This window comes from Poromitra crassiceps (assembly GCF_964638095.1).
Source record: "Poromitra crassiceps genome assembly, chromosome: 4".
In the NCBI taxonomy this organism is placed as follows: domain Eukaryota; kingdom Metazoa; phylum Chordata; class Actinopteri; order Beryciformes; family Melamphaidae; genus Poromitra; species Poromitra crassiceps.
In genome coordinates, this window is record NC_139626.1 from 44726741 (window position 1) to 44744894 (window position 18154).

At 43.5% G+C, this 18154-nt stretch overlaps 1 protein-coding gene across 5 annotated transcripts in view; it reads left to right on the forward strand.

Annotated features, from left to right (window-relative positions):
• Positions 1–18154, forward strand: part of ctnna2 (catenin (cadherin-associated protein), alpha 2) — a gene marked incomplete at both ends in the record, with an annotated part of 596683 nt that overhangs the window by 62658 nt on the left and 515871 nt on the right. For all 5 annotated transcript variants that reach the window (XM_083634725.1, XM_083634723.1, XM_083634724.1 and 2 more), the window contains one exon: positions 11594–11789. In XM_083634725.1, coding sequence (XP_083490851.1) covers positions 11594–11789 — 196 coding nt within the window. The remainder of the gene's footprint in view (positions 1–11593; positions 11790–18154) is intronic.

Consider the following 18154-nt stretch of genomic DNA (forward strand, 5'->3'; position numbering starts at 1 on the left):
ATTTCTGCCGGGTCAGTCAACAACACGCACGGGTCAGACTCACCACATGGAAGCAAAGAATCTTTTGGAAAGAAGTGACAGTGATTAAACTCGGAGGCCTCGGCAATTAATTAATTAATTAATTAATTTATTTATTTATTTATGTGTTTATGTATGTATGTATGTATGTATGTATGTATGTATGTATGTATGTATGTATGTATGTATGTATTTATGTATTTATTTGGTTATTCACAGGTTGTTAGCTAAGCGTCAGAGACAGCCAGGAAGTCTCATCAAAATATTATTGTTAAATGTGTATGACCGTAGACAGATTTGGCTCGGCTCAGCGACGCATGCCGTGAGGTTATTGTGGGCGTAATTAAATATTAATTCCGCTTTTTAAGTCGGTGTTGCAGAAAAGACCTTCAACAAGCCTCAGCTTAACTCGGTCCATCCCTGCGGAGAGAGCTACACGAGGCATACAGTAGCTGTGTCTCTGTTTATTTCACAGCCCCGAGTTAATGAATAAATGAGTGTAAAAAAGTGCCGATGAATCATTCAGACTCACGGCTCAGTAAGCGCCCGTCTTCTCTTCTGTGGAAGAGTTGGAGACGGCATTACGCAGGTCTGATTAACCCTGAGATTCAGCTAAGGTAAGAACATAGATGTTATATTACTATAGATGGGTCACCGCAGGCTCCGCCAATTCTAACAGAGGGTAAGAAGCAAGTCTCCTAAATGGGCGTGGTCAACCATTGACTCAGAGCTGCCGAAAGTCTCCATGGAAAACCATGGGCAAAACCCACGTGACAAAATGACAGGAAGTGAGTTGAAGTTGGGCCGTCTTGCTTGCATCGTCTTTGGTAAGAAGAAGACACTCGGCAGCTAACCCCTCTAGTTGTTACAGCTGCAAAAAAAAAAACATGATGGAAAAATCAAATCGGATGGAATTGGAGAGAGCTAGTGAGAGAAACCATCAAAACCCTGTAGACATCTTGGTATACATGATCCTGACCAGTGGTACCAGCATTTTACCATATGCCATAAATAGACTTAAAAAGTTGGTATTGCCCATAACTAGACTTAGCTTGCAGCTACAGCAAACAGAAATGTGACAATTAGCATTATAGGCCTATAGACGGTTTCAACTCGACAACATAAACATTCTAAATTGCCCCCAGCTTTCTTCTTGTTGCAGTGTTTGCTACCACACTAACTGACGGGACATAAAGGGTTTCAAAATGTTCCCTATAGCCTAGCAACGCAATTCTGTGAAAACCGTCTACAGCTTTCTAGCCAGAAGAATGTTTAACATTAATGACAATGAAACAATCAAAAGAGAAACCTTATTCCTGTCACAAGGATCACTGCTGAATTTTCACAAAACTGGTATTTACAGTATTTCAGGGTTTCCATGTGCATACCAATGTATCCCACACACACAACCTGTGAGGAACCTCAGAGCAATGGAAAGAAGTAATAGATATCAGTCACAGCTTTTGCCTTCAATCCACAATGCCTGTTGCCAATTTCCAACTGATAGTGGTATGGTGGTCAGCCATCTCAATAGAGAGCCAAAGTGACCGCCTACTTCCTGCTTCAGCACTGTACCAGAGATTTTCATCCGTCATTTATTTTCCCATAGACATTTCGTAAAATGCTCATAAAAATAGTTTTACTTTACTTAATTGCGGATTTAAAGAAAATATTCTTTCGATGTAGTTTTTGGGGCCGGTGTGCATGCACAGCAGGACCCCTTCATTTGACTCTGTCGCCAATTTGAGCACGGATTCAGGTTCTAAATGTCACTCCCAGCATGCATTTCGGCATAGTGTCACTCCCAGCATGCATTTCGGCATAGGCAGAGGCAGACCGCAGCAGAGAAGACGCCATAAGCTCCGGAATTTTTTTTACAATTTAAAGTTTTATTTCATCACTAAATTAATTTCTGATGACTTTTGATGCCTACAAGCAGGGTAGTAGGTTTCAATAAGTGCCACTTTACGAACATTTATGGCGAAAAATGGCAAAAAGTTCCAGAGCACAATTGGCTGCATCTACATCAGCTGAGCTTTTTATTTGTGTAGTACTGCACGGACACGGAGGACGCTGCAGCTCCACACTACTTTTCTCGCGTCACCAGGCTCTTCTCAGCGAGAAAGAGGAGATTTCCCTCGGCTCGTGCACGAGCGGGGGCGAGCCCGGCCTTTGACAGAGAGAGAGAGAGAGAGAGAGAGAGAGAGCTCTGTGTCACTTCCTGAAAGTCTTCACTCTTAAATGTTTATATACTTGGCCAATACGTATCTATCATACAAACAAAGCAAGCTGCCAAACGGTAATGTCTTCATTTCATTAATGTAGAACGCAAAACATCGTTGTTTTCATGTGTGTAAGCTATGGATGCATGTTGTGTGATTGTAAACTGTGTGCACTGTGTACAGTTTGCATAGACTGAAGGTGCGTACTTGTGCGTACATAATGTATGTTTTCTAAAGGTGTACTAACTCACTGTAAAACATGGAATGTACAATTTGTCAGAAATTGATTAAAAAAGAATTAGGCCTAATTATTAAAATCAAAAGTAACCCTAGTTATTGTAGAACCTAAATGGTTTCATAATTGGGAAAATAGGTGTAGATAAATAATTATGTTTTGGATTGCGGTGCGTGGGACCCTTACATCATGTCACAGCTTGGTTTTCAGTTTGAGTGTGGAAGAGGCTGTCTGACAGAAAGAAAAAGCAAAAATAATAATTGGGGAAAAAATGAAACGGAATTTAGAAATAAATCTAAAGGATCTCATAGTTATACCTTGCTGTGTTTTGTCTGTGTATAAATAGTTGGTGGTACAGGACATCGCCATGCAGTGCAGAAATGGGAATTTTACCATGCACCGGCCCTATGCCAGGTTTCGACCTGGCCTTGTTTTTTAAAGTTTTGGTCCGAGTGCTCCCGACTCGAAGTATAGCTGAACCGTTTGGCTTGACGAAGTAAAACTATTTTTTAGAAGCATTTTACGAAATGTCTCTGGGAAAATAAATGGCGGATGAAAATCTCTGGTACAGTGCTGAAGCAGGAAGTAGGCGGTCACTTTGCCTCTCTATTGAGTCGTTAGTAGTGATTGCGTCGCATGCTTGTGGAACAGCCGAAGGAATATTGAGGCCATTTTACACGAGCAGGTGCGCTGCAGACATTATTTCCTCCTGATGTTCCCATATTCCAAGATGATAATGGCCCATTATACACTGTGTTTTCATCAGCACCATGATCAAGTCAAACCTGAGGAAAACAAACATGATTCAAACTGTTTGGAAGGGGTAATGGGTAATGGGGTAATGTTGGATTGTATTATTGGGAATGGGTATTGATAGGGATTTGTAGGTGGATTTATGATGTATGTGTATGGGTAAGTTTGTGTACGTTTGTGTATATACATGCATATATATGTATGTATGTGTATGCATGAGCATGTGGGGAGGAGCGTGAGAGGTGGGATATGCATATAATATAGGGATGTATGATTTTGTTTATGAATGATTGGGGGGCAGGACTCGATAAGCCTAGGCTTCTTCCTGCCCCTTTTCAAACAGTTCACCTTTTTTATGTTTGCGTTTACGTATTTTCCTTTTGATGAAGTCTATTAGACTGTTATGTTTACTGTTTTTTCACTTTATGTATTGTTTTAACTGTTTGAAATAAATCGTTTCAATCAATCAATCAATCAAAAAACTGTTTGGAAGGCAAAGAGTGACGCGACTCCTACGCCTACTTGACATTGATGTTTGTTGTTTCCCTCGTGTTTATATCAATGCTTAGTAGTACCAAGTACAGAACTCATAATTACTCTGGATCCCATATGATTTTTGAACTAAACAAATTTTTAATTACTCATGACATGGTTTTGAATAGGATGAATGCATGAGACCAAAATAGAGCATCATTTCCCTGGAGAACATCATCCTATACATGTACCTCCTCTTTAGTCTGGACACTTGTTCTCTGTGGCTGGCTACTCAGTGTCCGTGTGGGAAACACCCCTATCACCACTGCCAAGTGAGAAGTGGAGCTCAGGGTTTTCTCTGCCTTTCTATCTATCAAAGCTACGCCACCTTTGTATTATTGGCCGCCACCTTTGTTGAAAATTGAAATAGTTGAAAACTTTTAACGCGCATACAAATTGTGTACATCACACATGCCACGCACATCTACAGTAGGGAAGACCCTGGAGATCATAACCAAGTGCGCCAAAAATACAAACCCAACTGCAACCGACGGGTTTTGGGGTTTTAGCCTAATTAAATGGTAAAGTTCAAGTAATCAGCGTACTAATCAGATGTATTGAACAGGCCATGATGATGATGGAGGGCGGGACCCGTGGAGGGGAAACCTCAGTTTCTGCATTATTAGATCAATAGGAGTCTTTTGAGTCAGCCACTCTGGACGTATTCGTTTACTGCGGATTTACTCGCTGGATGACCATCACAAGCCTTTTGTGCACGGCCGGTCTGTAGGGAAGAACTTGGAAGAACAGGGAGATCCAGGGAACTGCATGTGTGTGTGTGGGTATTTCTGTGCATCAGTGGTGGTGGTGGTTTGCTTGTGCAGTGTGCACGCATATTTGTGTATGCCTACACGTGCGCCGTTGTGAATTATTTATTCGAAAAGCGTTTATTGAAATGGCCATTAGGCTTTATAATGAGCACTACAGTATATCAGCTGTTGAGTAATTTGATGTTGTGCAGATAACTTGATCAAAAACAGACCGTTTCAAAGTTAGTCGAAGTGCAGGCGTGGATATGCTTTATAAAAATAATGATATTGAATCTGGAGTTACTTTTCAAGACAACATAGAGAAACTTCACAAAGAAAGAACACGCAAACCTGGTCCCAAATCAGCAGGACTATTCCTAGATGCGTCATGAATATGGAGGCACATCATTAAAGTTATAATGTCGCTCGAGAAGCGTTTAAGTGACGCCGTCTCGCCAGGACATAAATTACCTCTTAACAGCTTTTCAGAGCGAATAAAGATTGAAATGTAATTTCGAGTACATTCCACAATCCCCTAATCACATCACCCAGTTGTGAAAGCTAAGCTGCCGACAGACTGAGACCCCTGCAGCTAACTGGTGTGTGTGTGTGTGTGTGTGTGTGTGTGTGTGTGTGTGTGTGTGTGTGTGTGTGTGTGTGTGTGTGTGTGTGTGTGTGTGTGTGTGTGTGTGTGTGTGTGTGTGTGTGTGTGTGTGTGTGTGTGTGTGTGTGTGTGTGCGCGCGTGCGTGCGCGCGTGCTATCCAATGGCTGTCAGGCAATCTGTGTTCACCAATGATGTCATTGGTCTACAGGCAGTGGGATTAGTTCCACTCGTTAATGGAGCCTAATGAATCATTGACGAGCTGCAATAATTAATCATCTTGGCTCGTCTGTGTTGCCTGTCCTCAATGCTTAGTCATTTAAATCTACGGCTTGTCACATAGCTTCTGTTGATTACTTTCAGAGTCAACTTTTCTCTTTAAGAGGCAATGATCATTTGGATTTGATGATCATGGACAGTTTGGCAATGGTAAAATACTTGAATCAGCGATAGGGATTTAATTCCCACCCTTGTAAATGCGTGCTTGTTATAAGGTTGGGCAAGGTCGCCCAGATTGATGATGTCCACGGTGAAACATCGAGGAGGGAGGGGGGCTCAGCGTGTTTCAGCAGCTGACAGGGCTGAGAGGAGAGGCCACGGTGAAGTTAGTTCTAGGTTGAGAGGAGGTACGGTGGTGCAGTGGTAAGCACTATCGCCTCACAGCTCGAAGGTCGTGGGTTCGATTCCCACCTGGGGACGAGGTGAACGCTGAAGGAATGCGTGCCCGTCCGCATGTCCTCGAGTGCCCACCGCCCGGGTGGGGGTCGGCAAAAAGGGCCTTTCTGTGTGGAGTTTGCATGTTCTCCCCGTGCCTCCCGGGGGTTTCCTTCATATAGGAACCCCCTTCACAAAAACATGCAATATCCTGGTTGCTAGTGTGGTTCCTCCTCTGGCCGTTAAGGGCGCCTGTTCAGGGGGAGGGGAACTGGTTGGAATAGCGTGTCCCTTCCACGTACTATGTCCTACCGGTGAAGCTTCCCCTGTCAGGTGAAAAGAAGCGGCTGACTGACTGCCCATGTCTCGGAGGAAACATGGAATCAGTCTCGGCTCTCCCTGATCGACAGAGGATGAAGTAGCAACCAGGATAAATAAATTAAAAAAAATAGCACTAATGGGGGATAAAATGGGATAAAAAATCGGGGGGGGAAAAATAAAATAAATAAATAAGTTAGTTCTAAGTTGGATCTTGGACAACATAAAGATAGCTTTTGTCATTTTCTCTGCTCTCAACCAGCGATGATGCTTCTGTGTCTCCCTCCCTCCCTCCCTCCCTCTCTCTCCATGCGTTCTCAAAGCCCACGCAGACTCCAGAGACTACTAACAACTTTAAATCACCATCTTGCGACGTAGACGGCTCAGTCGGCCATTAGCGATGGACCAGCCAACCGTCGCTTTTCTTACTTCACAATTTCAGGACCATTTCCCGACATCATTTTTGAGAACGAACGAAGCCACACGAACATGAACACTTTTGTTCACAGTCTGTCGCAGTTCACTCCAAGCACTTAACTGATGTTTTGAATCCTGAAGCTGCCTTCACATGATAAGCGATCTTCTCTTCTCTCACCGGGAGGTAGAGTAGAGGAAGATCAGGGGTACGTAGGTCAAATTTCGAGCGCTGCGCAGTGCAGGACGTGCACAGATAGACCCCAGGTGGTGCCCAAGTGCCCTTTTTGCAAGACACGTCTGTGAGCAACATGACTGTGTTTCGGAGGCTGTAGCGGACTCATTTTGAAAGCTAGAGTGAAGATACTGATATCCTCAGAAACTAGACAGCCTAATGCATCCATTGGTACCAACCATGTCATGCTAGCTTGTCGGCAAGGGGGCTAAATAACACTTCAAACGTAGGCTAACTTTTGGCGAGGGAAATACTGGCCTGGGCATTTTCAAAGGGCGCCCCTCGATCTCTTACCTTATCTAAATGAGAACGGGTTCTATGGGTACCCATGCGTCTCCCCCAGGTGTAGCACTCCAGTGAGGTTAGAGGTACTCCAAGTAGGAACGGTATTTAAAGCCCTATGTTTTTTTACTGCTCTTACTTTGGTCTTATTTCTCTTAGCTCTTAATCCTATTTTTTATGTTTTAATATTTTACTCTTTTATTCTTTTATCTAATCCGCTGCCGATTTTTATGATTTTTATGGTTTTATGGTTTTATTGCTTATTTTATTCTTCCCTTACTAAGGGATTGGATGATTTAAACATACTGTGCAATTGGGCTGTGCAATCTTGTGCCTTAGCTGGCACTCTTCCTGTGTTTTAGTGCAATGCTGTGACTGTGACCGTGTCTGTTCTGTGTTACTGTGTCTGTTACACCTATGTTGGTACAAGCACTTTTGCCCAAGTCAAATTTCCCTCCTGGGACAACAAAGTTTATCTCATCATCTACAGACATGCCCACTTTTTATGCTAATCCCATGCAGTTTTTGGCAAAAACATGGCATTTTCTGCATGCAGCAGCCTATAAATGTGTTGTTTTCACCTTCTATTTGAATATGTCTGCATACTGGGGTCCCTCAAAAGTTTTGGAATTACATAATTTGGGTATGAGTGGAAAGCTGAGACTCTTGGGGATTCAATATGAGCCCAATTGTATTCATGTGTGATGATGTTAGTCATAGTAGCCATTTCATTGTAGTGAGACCATTTTTCAAAAGTTGACCTCACTGTATAAAATGTTTTTTTTTAGTTATAACATGGTGTCTTACATGTTTCTGTAGTATGTGTTCAGAATGTACTTTAGCAATCAATAAGTTCATGCAAATCTGTGGTCTTTATTGCCAGAGTAATATTACATTTCCCCCCCAATATTTTATTTTCATTTTTTTTTAGAACAATACACAAACAAGACTCAAAAACAGGCTCAGACACAGGAAAAGAAAAGAAAAACATACATACATCATCGTAATATTTCATTTTTATATGTAAATTGGAAGGAGGGCACTTCAAGTGTGCTCGCCCAGGGCCACCCACCACACTGTATGAATCCAGGCCTGACTGTATGTCACTTTATTTTTTATCAATACTTATGAGAGGGGTGCCCTTTTCCTCACTCGAGCACCTGCCCCCCAAAATGTCTGCGCCGGCGCCCAGGGTAGCGCTGCCGCATAGTTGGGAGGCAGTGCTCTCCCCATAGAAAACACCGCAGAGCAGTTTTACTGCAGATCATGTGTGTGTGTGGGGGCTTAACGCTCTGGTTCTTCTTGTTGTGCGTGTACTGTGTTACTGATGATTCGCTTAAAGCAGGGGTGCCCAATACGTCGATCGCGATCGACCGGTCGATCGCGAAGGTAGTGTGGTAGATCGCATGGCATTGAGGGGTATTTTTTTTATTTTTTTTTTATAATAAAATAAAATATAATGGAAGTACATGCAGTTGTTTATTTTAATTATGGATCATAATACAATGCAATTGTATTGTAAAGTGAGAAAAAATAAATCATGTATTGGGGGAAAAAGTGATGCATCGATTTAAGATGCATCGATAATCGCAATCGAATCGAATCGTAGCCCTCTGAATCGTAATCGAATCGAATCATGTGGCCAGTGAAGATTCACAGCCCTAATGTCAAGTGGTTGTGGGACAACGAGAAAGTGTTGTGAGGTTAGTTACTGCAGGCCGGAAACGATGCGTGTGCGTTTGCGATGTTGAAACTGGACTGGTAGATCTCGGGAGGCTGGCTACTTGAAAAGTAGATCTTGGGTCAAAAAAGTTTGGGCACGCCTGGCTTAAAGCTTTTCGTTTTTAGTTAGGATGCTTATTCCCTGTTTTAGTGACTCATTTCAGGCATGGTGCTTCTCTTAAGGGGTTCCTGCCTTCTTCAGGTCTAAACCGCATCAATAACATGGACAAACGGGACTTGTTTGGATCAAGCCGTGTGTGCGCATGCATCTTCTCGCCTCTCTGTCCGCACTCTGTCACGAAATCAATGGGAATTAATGGAAAGTATCTTATCACAATTGTCCCACAGAATGCACACACCCTAATGCAATCGGATCAGGGGCTCATTTCGTAGGATTCAATAACACATCATCCAATTGATTCTGTGCAGTGTAGCCTATCCAAAAGGACCGAGAGGAAAGGAAATGAGTGCCCAAAGCCAAAAATCAGAGCTACATTTTCCTTGTGAAATGAAGGAGTGCTTGCTGGACTTTAGCAAAGTTAGAGCGAGTTTACTTGCTCAGTAGAGGAAGCGAGGTCTTTGAGTGATGCCGTACAGTTTTGCATGCTTCAGTCGCCACGGTGACGTGTATAATGGATTGCCTTGTTGTAGCTGTGAAAGCTCATCGTTTATGAATAAAGACAAAATTATCTGTCAACCCTTTGCACTGTAACTTAACGCACGTCTCAAAACTTGTTTCCCCACGACCAGTGGGTAACGGTGACAGGATGTACTCCCGTCTTTATGAAGGGCATCACAAAATCTCCTTGTTGTCGTTAATAATAGGAATAAGTAGAAGAGGAAGCAGAGGAAGAGAAAGAAGTAGACATATACCTCTATCCCATTTAAAATCCATTATCTATATATATCTTTATAATTTATTTACATTATATAATATTATTATATTAGTTATTTACATAACTGCACTGATGTCATGGCAGTTTTATCTTTCAGTCCTTAAAAAGCTTGTTTACTCCCCCCCACCCCCCCACCCCCTACTTGTCAGAACAATAGCTTTGCTTGAACAGCAGAAAACTATACAAATGCAAAGTGCAGCCAGCAACATTTTATGCAATTTTATTTCTATTGAATTTGTCACTTGGGGTTCCAGTTGAAGTACTGTTAGTAGTCCTGTCATTTTTCGGTAATTGCAGTCATTGGTTTATCTCCAATGCTGCCCCTCGCCTTAACCTGCATATCCAAAAAGACACTGATGGCTGACTCAATCACAGTATTTCTGTTTGAGAGATCCTATACATTCAGCCGCTGTCTCGTCATAGACGCGTGGTCAATGGCTCAGCATGGGGGAAATCCTCCCGTTCTCCCCGTTCAGCATAGTTAGCATTTAAGCTGCTAGCCCAGCCCAGGCAGACAGGATCGGGGGATTCAACCCCCGCAGTAAACGCACATCTGAACAGACGTCTATGTGCACCTGCTCTTGAATCCCAAATCCTGTAGTATAGAGCCGCAGCACCTTCCGCTGGTGAGTCAGCCCATTGAGATCTGTGGGGGTTTTCCCCCACCCTTTAGTCTCGCGCGGCAGCCGTAGTAACATTTTGTGGGCGTTCCCACACAGACTGACTGTATCTTTTTTGTTATCCTCAGCATGTGTTCGTTTTGGGCCCTGCTGTCGCCAACGCCGCCACGCATTAGCAAAGTACAGACGATGCATTATAAAACGCCTCTCTCAAATCAAGCAATCTGATTGGCTCACAGCTGTGGTATATTTAAGCAATATAGCATGAGAGCCAGTGTGTTGTGCCAAATATATCCCCCTGATCAGCTGTTATCCCACGAGGCCGCAGGCCTCGTGGGATAACTGCTGAGCAGGGGGATATATGCCACAACACACGCAGCTCGAGTGCTATATTGCTTTTATAAAACGGTTTCCAAGTATGATAATATAATAATAATAATAATACTATAAGTCCGACTCCGACTGGCATGTCATTCTGATAGAGTCAGTTGAAACACTACTGTAAGGCGGGACCGCAAGAACGTGCGGGTGATTTGATTGGATCGTTCTGGAGACTGAAGTTGACATTGGCCAATCCTGGCACTTGCTGAGAAGCTGAGAGCTTTCTGGAAACCCCGACAGGCAGCTCGAGCGCAGCGTTGCATTCTCAGCGCTTGCTGAGAAGCTGAGTGCTTTCTGCAAAGCCCGACACCAACTAACGTTACGGGGTTAAATGCGGGGTTAAATGCGGGGTTAACAGCCTTTCTTTTGCAAAGAAGACATTAGCCCGCATCTATTCTTGTACAAAACATCATTTTCTGCGAAGTATTAGTAAAGTTATAAGCGAAGATCGATTCACAAGGATCTGACAGCTGTCTCCGCCATTTGTTTTTTTTTAAACCAAAGGCTTTTAGTAAGAGAGTTGCCATGGCAACCAATAACCGAGTCCAATAACCCATGGCCATGGGTTATTGGACTCGGTTATTGGATTTATACAATGGCTGTGAACCAATCAGATTGCTTGATTGGAGAGAGCCGTTTTATAATTAGCATTACCACACTAAATATACCACACAGTTCACCATTAGAGCCACACATTGCCCTGAACACTGTGTGGCTCTAATGGAGAGTTGATATGAAGGTGAGCTGTTTTCCAAACACTGATTTAAGACATTTAAATATAATAATAATAATATGAATCATTTTCATATTGCCATACTTGGGAACCGGCGGAGGGCGAAAACACCCTTAGGTTGGTATAAGAAGCATATATCACACTCTGAAGTGATCTATTGCTTAAATATACAGTACCACCTCATTTCACTCACACTACCTCTCTGTCCTGTCCCGTGTCTTACAGGTGACCACCCTGGTGAACACCAGTAACAAAGGGCCGTCCAGTAAGAAGAAGGGGCGCTCCAAGAAGGCCCATGTGCTGGCCGTGTCTGTGGAGCAGGCCACGCAGAACTTTCTGGAGAAGGGCGAGCAGATTGCAAAAGACAGCCATGACCTCAAGGAGGAGCTCATTGCTGCGGTGGAGGACGTTCGCAAGCAAGGTGAGGCAGTCAGATCTTCTCGTACAGACACAAATGCCAGATGCTGATTTGTTGTGTCGTATTGTTGCTTTGATATTGGTCAGCGAACTGCATGATGAGCGTCGCAATATCCCAGTTACTTCACCACTGCATCTATCACTTCCACGCTGCCCCCAGCAATAATGTTCCATTAGCTTTCTCCTCCGTAGAACAGTATTATCTGGCTCACATACTCGATCTGTAGCGTGGTGTGTATTCTGACTGAATCAATCTCGATCTGTAGCGTGGTGTGTATTCTGACTGAATCAAACTTGATCTGTAGCGTGGTGTGTATTCTGACTGAATCAAACTCGACCTGTAGCGTGGTGTGTATTCTGACTGAATCAAACTTGATCTGTAGCGTGGTGTGTATTCTGACTGAATCAATCTCGATCTGCAGCGTGGTGTGTATTCTGACTGAATCAATCTCGATCTGTAGCGTGGTGTGTATTCTGACTGAATCAAACTTGATCTGTAGCGTGGTGTGTATTCTGACTGAATCAAACTCGATCTGCAGCGTGGTGTGTATTCTGGCTGAATCAAACTTGATCTGTAGCGTGGTGTGTATTCTGACTGAATCAATCTCGATCTGTAGCGTGGTGTGTATTCTGACTGAATCAAACTTGATCTGTAGCGTGGTGTGTATTCTGACTGAATCAAACTCGATCTGCAGCGTGGTGTGTATTCTGACTGAATCAAACTCGATCTGTAGCGTGGTGTGTATTCTGACTGAATCAAACTCGATCTGTAGCGTGGTGTGTATTCTGACTGAATCAAACTCGATCTGCAGCGTGGTGTGTATTCTGACTGAATCAAACTCGATCTGTAGCGTGGTGTGTATTCTGACTGAATCAAACTCGATCTGTAGCGTGGTGTGTATTCTGACTGAATCAAACTCGATCTGCAGCGTGGTGTGTATTCTGACTGAATCAAACTCGATCTGTAGCGTGGTGTGTATTCTGACTGAATCAAACTCGATCTGCAGCGTGGTGTGTATTCTGACTGAATCAAACTTGATCTGTAGCGTGGTGTGTATTCTGACTGAATCAAACTCGATCTGTAGCGTGGTGTGTATTCTGACTGAATCAAACTCGATCTGCAGCGTGGTGTGTATTCTGACTGAATCAAACTCGATATGCAGCGTGGTGTGTATTCTGACTGAATCAAACTCGATCTGCAGCGTGGTGTGTATTCTGGCTGAATCAAACTCGATCTGTAGCGTGGTGTGTATTCTGACTTGAATCTAAACTTTCTGGAACATCATTCATCATCAGTGAAGGGTGCCCTCATGCTGTCACTCCCTTTGGAGCTCCTACTGTGTCTATGTCCCCAAGGACCTGGGAATGGGAAATGTAATGAAAATAGCGCAGTTTGCCTGTTATCTTTGTCTTTTATTGGTCTCCAAAACTTCAGAGAAATCCTATTTGTGGGTATTTGTTTACTGTTTCTCAAACACCTTACCTCTGTCTGGGAGTCATTCTTTACTGCAAATCATATAGTGCTGCTGCATAATAATCTGTCTCTGTCTCATATAGTACACAGACTATCCTAACCCACCCCCAACCTTCCCCCCATTATGTCATTTTAAAGGACTTTTACTCTGCACTTTATAATTAATAATTAATAATTGGAGATTGTGGTCTGAATTTAGAATTAGAATGAATATTTCTTTATATATTTTATTTGGAGTTTTACTTTGAACAATACATGAACAAAACAAACAAAGACACAGGAAAGGAAAAGAAAGAAAATAATACATATAATACCAACACTCAATAATACAATGTGGTGCTGCCAGTCACGCGGGGTGCTTATGAGCTTATAAAAGACGTTGTGCGTGGGGTCCCACGCAAAGGGGCCCATGAGGAACCGGCCGGGCAAGTCACCCGCCAGCACTAACCTCATCGAGGTAGTCTAGAAACTGGTCCCAACGAGTTAGAAACTTTTGAAGTGAGCCGGTCCTCAGGGATCCGAGTCTCTCCATCCTTAAATTAAAATGAATCTTGAATCTTTTGGTGCGGCGTTCACTAGGATAATGAGTTCCTTTCACAACACGTTGGGGTGTACGCTGTGTACAGTTAGACACATTTCTTATATTTCACGGACCCACGAAACCTCGGTTTCGACTGCAAAAGCGAGGAAGAGGAGACATCACATCACCCACATCAGCCTTGAAGTGTCTGAACGGACTGAAAGTGCCTTTGTTAAGTTAAGTGAGCCTCGCAGCTCAAAGTAACTCCTAAGTGTTCAGCAAATGATCATCTCCAACTTTATCGCTCGTCTGGCTGCCCCGTTCAAGTTGCTGCTTGTGCCCGAGTTTGGCATTTTTGAAGGTTTGCATTTCATGAGCTACTGCATTCGCTTTTGAATATCATTATTAATATGCATTTGGGCATTTTATTAATCTGTTGAATTAAATGTCACCATTGGGCCGAGGTCAATTTCACACTGCAAGGCGCTGATCAGGATGCAGTAACTCTACTCGATGTTATAGGTTTCCCCATTTGTTCATTTGGACTTATTAGGCTATGTTTTAGAATAAGTATGGAATAAGTAACATCATACAGCAACTTCAGACATTTCTGCATATTTTCATGGCATGCCTCTGCCATGCAGAATTATTCAGTGAAAATCTTGGAGAGTGAAAAGACTGTCAAGTCTCTCTCTCTCTCACACACACACACACACACACACACACACACACACACACACACACACACACACACACACACACACACACACACACACACACACACACACACACACACACACACCATACCTGACTTACTGCATGTCTCTATTTTTACAGACTCAAGAATTGTTTTCTTAATGAGCTCAGCACCTGCCCTTGGCTTAATCAAAAATAACCTCACAATCACCACTAATTAATTGTTGTAGGACGGGCGCCCTTGACACATACTGTCACCTCCTGCATCATAGCAGCTTTGTTCTGTCTACTAGTTGACCATAAACTCAATCAACATTACCGTGATTAGCTCCAAGTGCAATTGAAGCCAGAGGTGAAAGCAGAGCCTACTACTACAGGATGAGATTGATACCTGATTCAAAAGGAAGCACTCTCACTTACTGATTAGATCATTAGAAATATGACACAGAACTGATGAACCAGTGTGTTATGCTGTTTTTCTCCCACTGCGTTCAGGATACCTCCGCCGCTTCTTATGCAATGAGATTGATACATCTGTTAAGGTGCGTTCACACCGACCTATTAAAGTTTTTCGCTGGCATCGAGTTTACATACAAAGTCAATGCAAACGACCGATTGAGCGTATATTCGCCCGGGAGAAAAATCGCTGGGCGTCCGAGCGGCAGAGACAGAGCGATAGGGAGAAAATACGCTCGTCGCCCGAAATGAAATATCCCAACTCGAGCGAAAATACGCTGGCATCAGTCGCTCGCCGCTCAACGCTGATTGGCTGCCGTGTGAGAGTGAGTCAAGGATCACACTGGCTTGGAACAAACCGCAACAAACCGCATTGACAGGCTGACAGCTGACATGAAGTGAAGTCTGTACTACCGGTATGGAGCTCGCGTTAGGAGCACGCTGATAGGCTTAGCTTGTAAACAACGACGGGGGCTCGTAGTGGACAAACAGCATGACATTGCGTAACGTTATAGCCCCCACATGTCCGTCAATTCGTGTGCCTGTTGATGAGCGATTTAAACACAGCGACAGAGCGATTCCAAAGGGTTGAATCAAGCGACAGAGCGAAAAATAAATATCTCGGTGTGAACGCAGCTTTAGATAGAAATCTACAAAAGAATCTGCTTCAACATGCTCCATTAACAGCTTCCATCAATGCTGCTGGAAATGTGACAGAATAACACAGGGTGAAATCCTTCATCATGAACAGCAACATTGTTGAAGAGAGATAGCGATGAATGATACATCTCAAGGATACTCACAGCTCCCAGGACAAATAGAGAGCCAAAGTGAACGCCACTTCCTGCCTTTCTCCCTGTACCAAAAATACAACGCTGGTGAACAGAGACAGACGTTTAGATTGTGGGGGTGTACACATGTTGTCAATTTAAAAGATAACTAAATGCATGTCAAGCAAGTCGCAGTTTGTCCTGAAACTGGAACGTAAGGTTTAGTTTTGTCAATCGACTACATCTCGTGTCGCACATTATACGTCACACCATCAACAACAATGGACTGGCGAGAGAGACGTCACTTACGTGACTGGTTGTGCGTAGTCTTTCTGATTTATAACTTATAGTGCCACAGTTTTACCACAAACTGCGACTTTCTCGACTTGCAGAGTTCTCTTTTACATACATTTACATTTCAAACGGGATCGAAAAGGTAGCGTATCGCTCCGTTCACCACCATTCATATTTTTCATACGCTGGTACAGGGAGAAAAGCAGGAAGTGACGTTTACTTTGGCTCTCTATATAGATGTGACTCAACGGGGGCAGAAAACATAGTGATTAGGGGGATGGCAATGATTCCTGCTTAAAAAATGTTGTTTATGATACAAAACCATGAATGAATGAATGAATGAGTTCATTCAGTGCTTTAGAATAAACAATATTTTTGTAACCTTTTTTTTTTTCATTTGATGAAAGCAGGACTTATAAATAACATTATTAAAAGCCTTTCCTGTACAAGTGCGCTTCGAGAAACGATTTTAAAGATGACACTGATCTGGCCAGCCTGAGCTGCTCTGGATGGACGTTCCTGACGGCAAGATCTTTGTGTAACAAGCTGAGTGCTTGGGACAAGACAACCACACTTTAATAGACTTTAAGAGAAGAGGGGCAGCAGTAACATGAGGTTTGGGGGTTTGGGGGGCTCCAGAAGGGCCTGTCTCCCTGGAGCAGCTGGCTGAATGTGGTGCAAGTTGGACGAGTTGGACTGTTCCCCCCCTGTGGCTGTTCTGGCCCTGGCTGGTTTATCAGCCAACTGGAGAAGTCCATCCAGGTGTTAAAGGGACAGAACACGGTTGGTGGTGGAGAGCATGGGGACATCAGCGACGGCAGGTGGCTCGCCTCGCCCTCGCCTCGCCCTCGCCCACCACCTCTGACGACGGAGCACCGGATCAGGGGGTTGGAGGAGCAGGAGGAGCGCCATTTCAGCCAATTGTGGTGTCTACTCATCCTCCCTGGTCAGATACTGGCGGCTTGAGTACGAATCTGACACCGAGCCGTCTGACCACTCTCTATTTACTCTGCTATAATGTAAATGTGAAATGTAAATCGGGTTGTGGGGGGAAAAGATCAATAAAAACAAAAATGGTACGATATTTAAATAGTAAAGAGACTCAGGATCCAGCTGTAACAAGAGACTTTGTGGTGCACAATGGAAACGTGCACTTAACCTCCGACTTCCCTACGGCTGTGCAACAGTCTCTGACACAGGGGACAATCGTTGCCAAGAAACTCATCCTGCAGGAGTGGAAGTCCCCCTCTCCACCCTCTTTTCAGCTGTGGCTGACGGACCTGCTCTCTGTTATACGGATGGAGAGACTCAGATTCCTGAGGACCAACTCACTTGGGAGATTTCTAGTTGTTTGGGACCCGTTTATGGCCTACCTCAGAGGTCAGGGGCGATGGGTGATTCGCCCAACTGGTCTCCCATAGACCCCCCCTTGTGCAGGATCCCACGCATTATATATATATATACATACATACATATATTTTGTAAAGATGTACTGTATGTCGTGTATTCACCATGCTGTAATATTGGTGTTGAGAATTCCTCACTTGGCAGAGCTGGATAACTTATTTCGCATTAATGCAGGGAGTTTTGTTGTTATTATCTTGTGTTAGTAGTGCTTTTATTTTGGAAATACAAACAGGAAGTTAGAGCTGTTATTGCGGCTGACTTAACCGCGGGTATGAACGTCGTGGAAGTTTCTAGAAGCAGTCAGAAACGAGTAAACACACGTGGAGCACCTAGAAACGGCTAGAAACCTGTCAGAGGGATAAAACCTCCCTTTTTTCCTTTCACTACGGCGGTTGCCTGTACAACAGTCAGAGAAGATGTGAGTTGAATTTATTATGTTGTGTTGTGTGGCTAAGATGGGCACTGTAGTTTGATTGCTAATGATGGATGCTAATTGTTTGGCTAGTTATCTCCTTTTAGGCTATTTGGTCATTAGTCATTATGCTACTGTATTAGCTAAGGGGGGTTAATTCTGGGCCTTGTTATCACTGTGTGAGGGGATTATTATTTCCATTTGCACTGTAGCCTACAATTTTCTTTAATAATAATTATATTTATATAGCATTTATTGTCTTTTATTTCCAGAAACTGTAAACCACTGTACAGTCGGTGACTGCCTTTACCACAAGTAAACGTGTTGAACCCCACCTGGT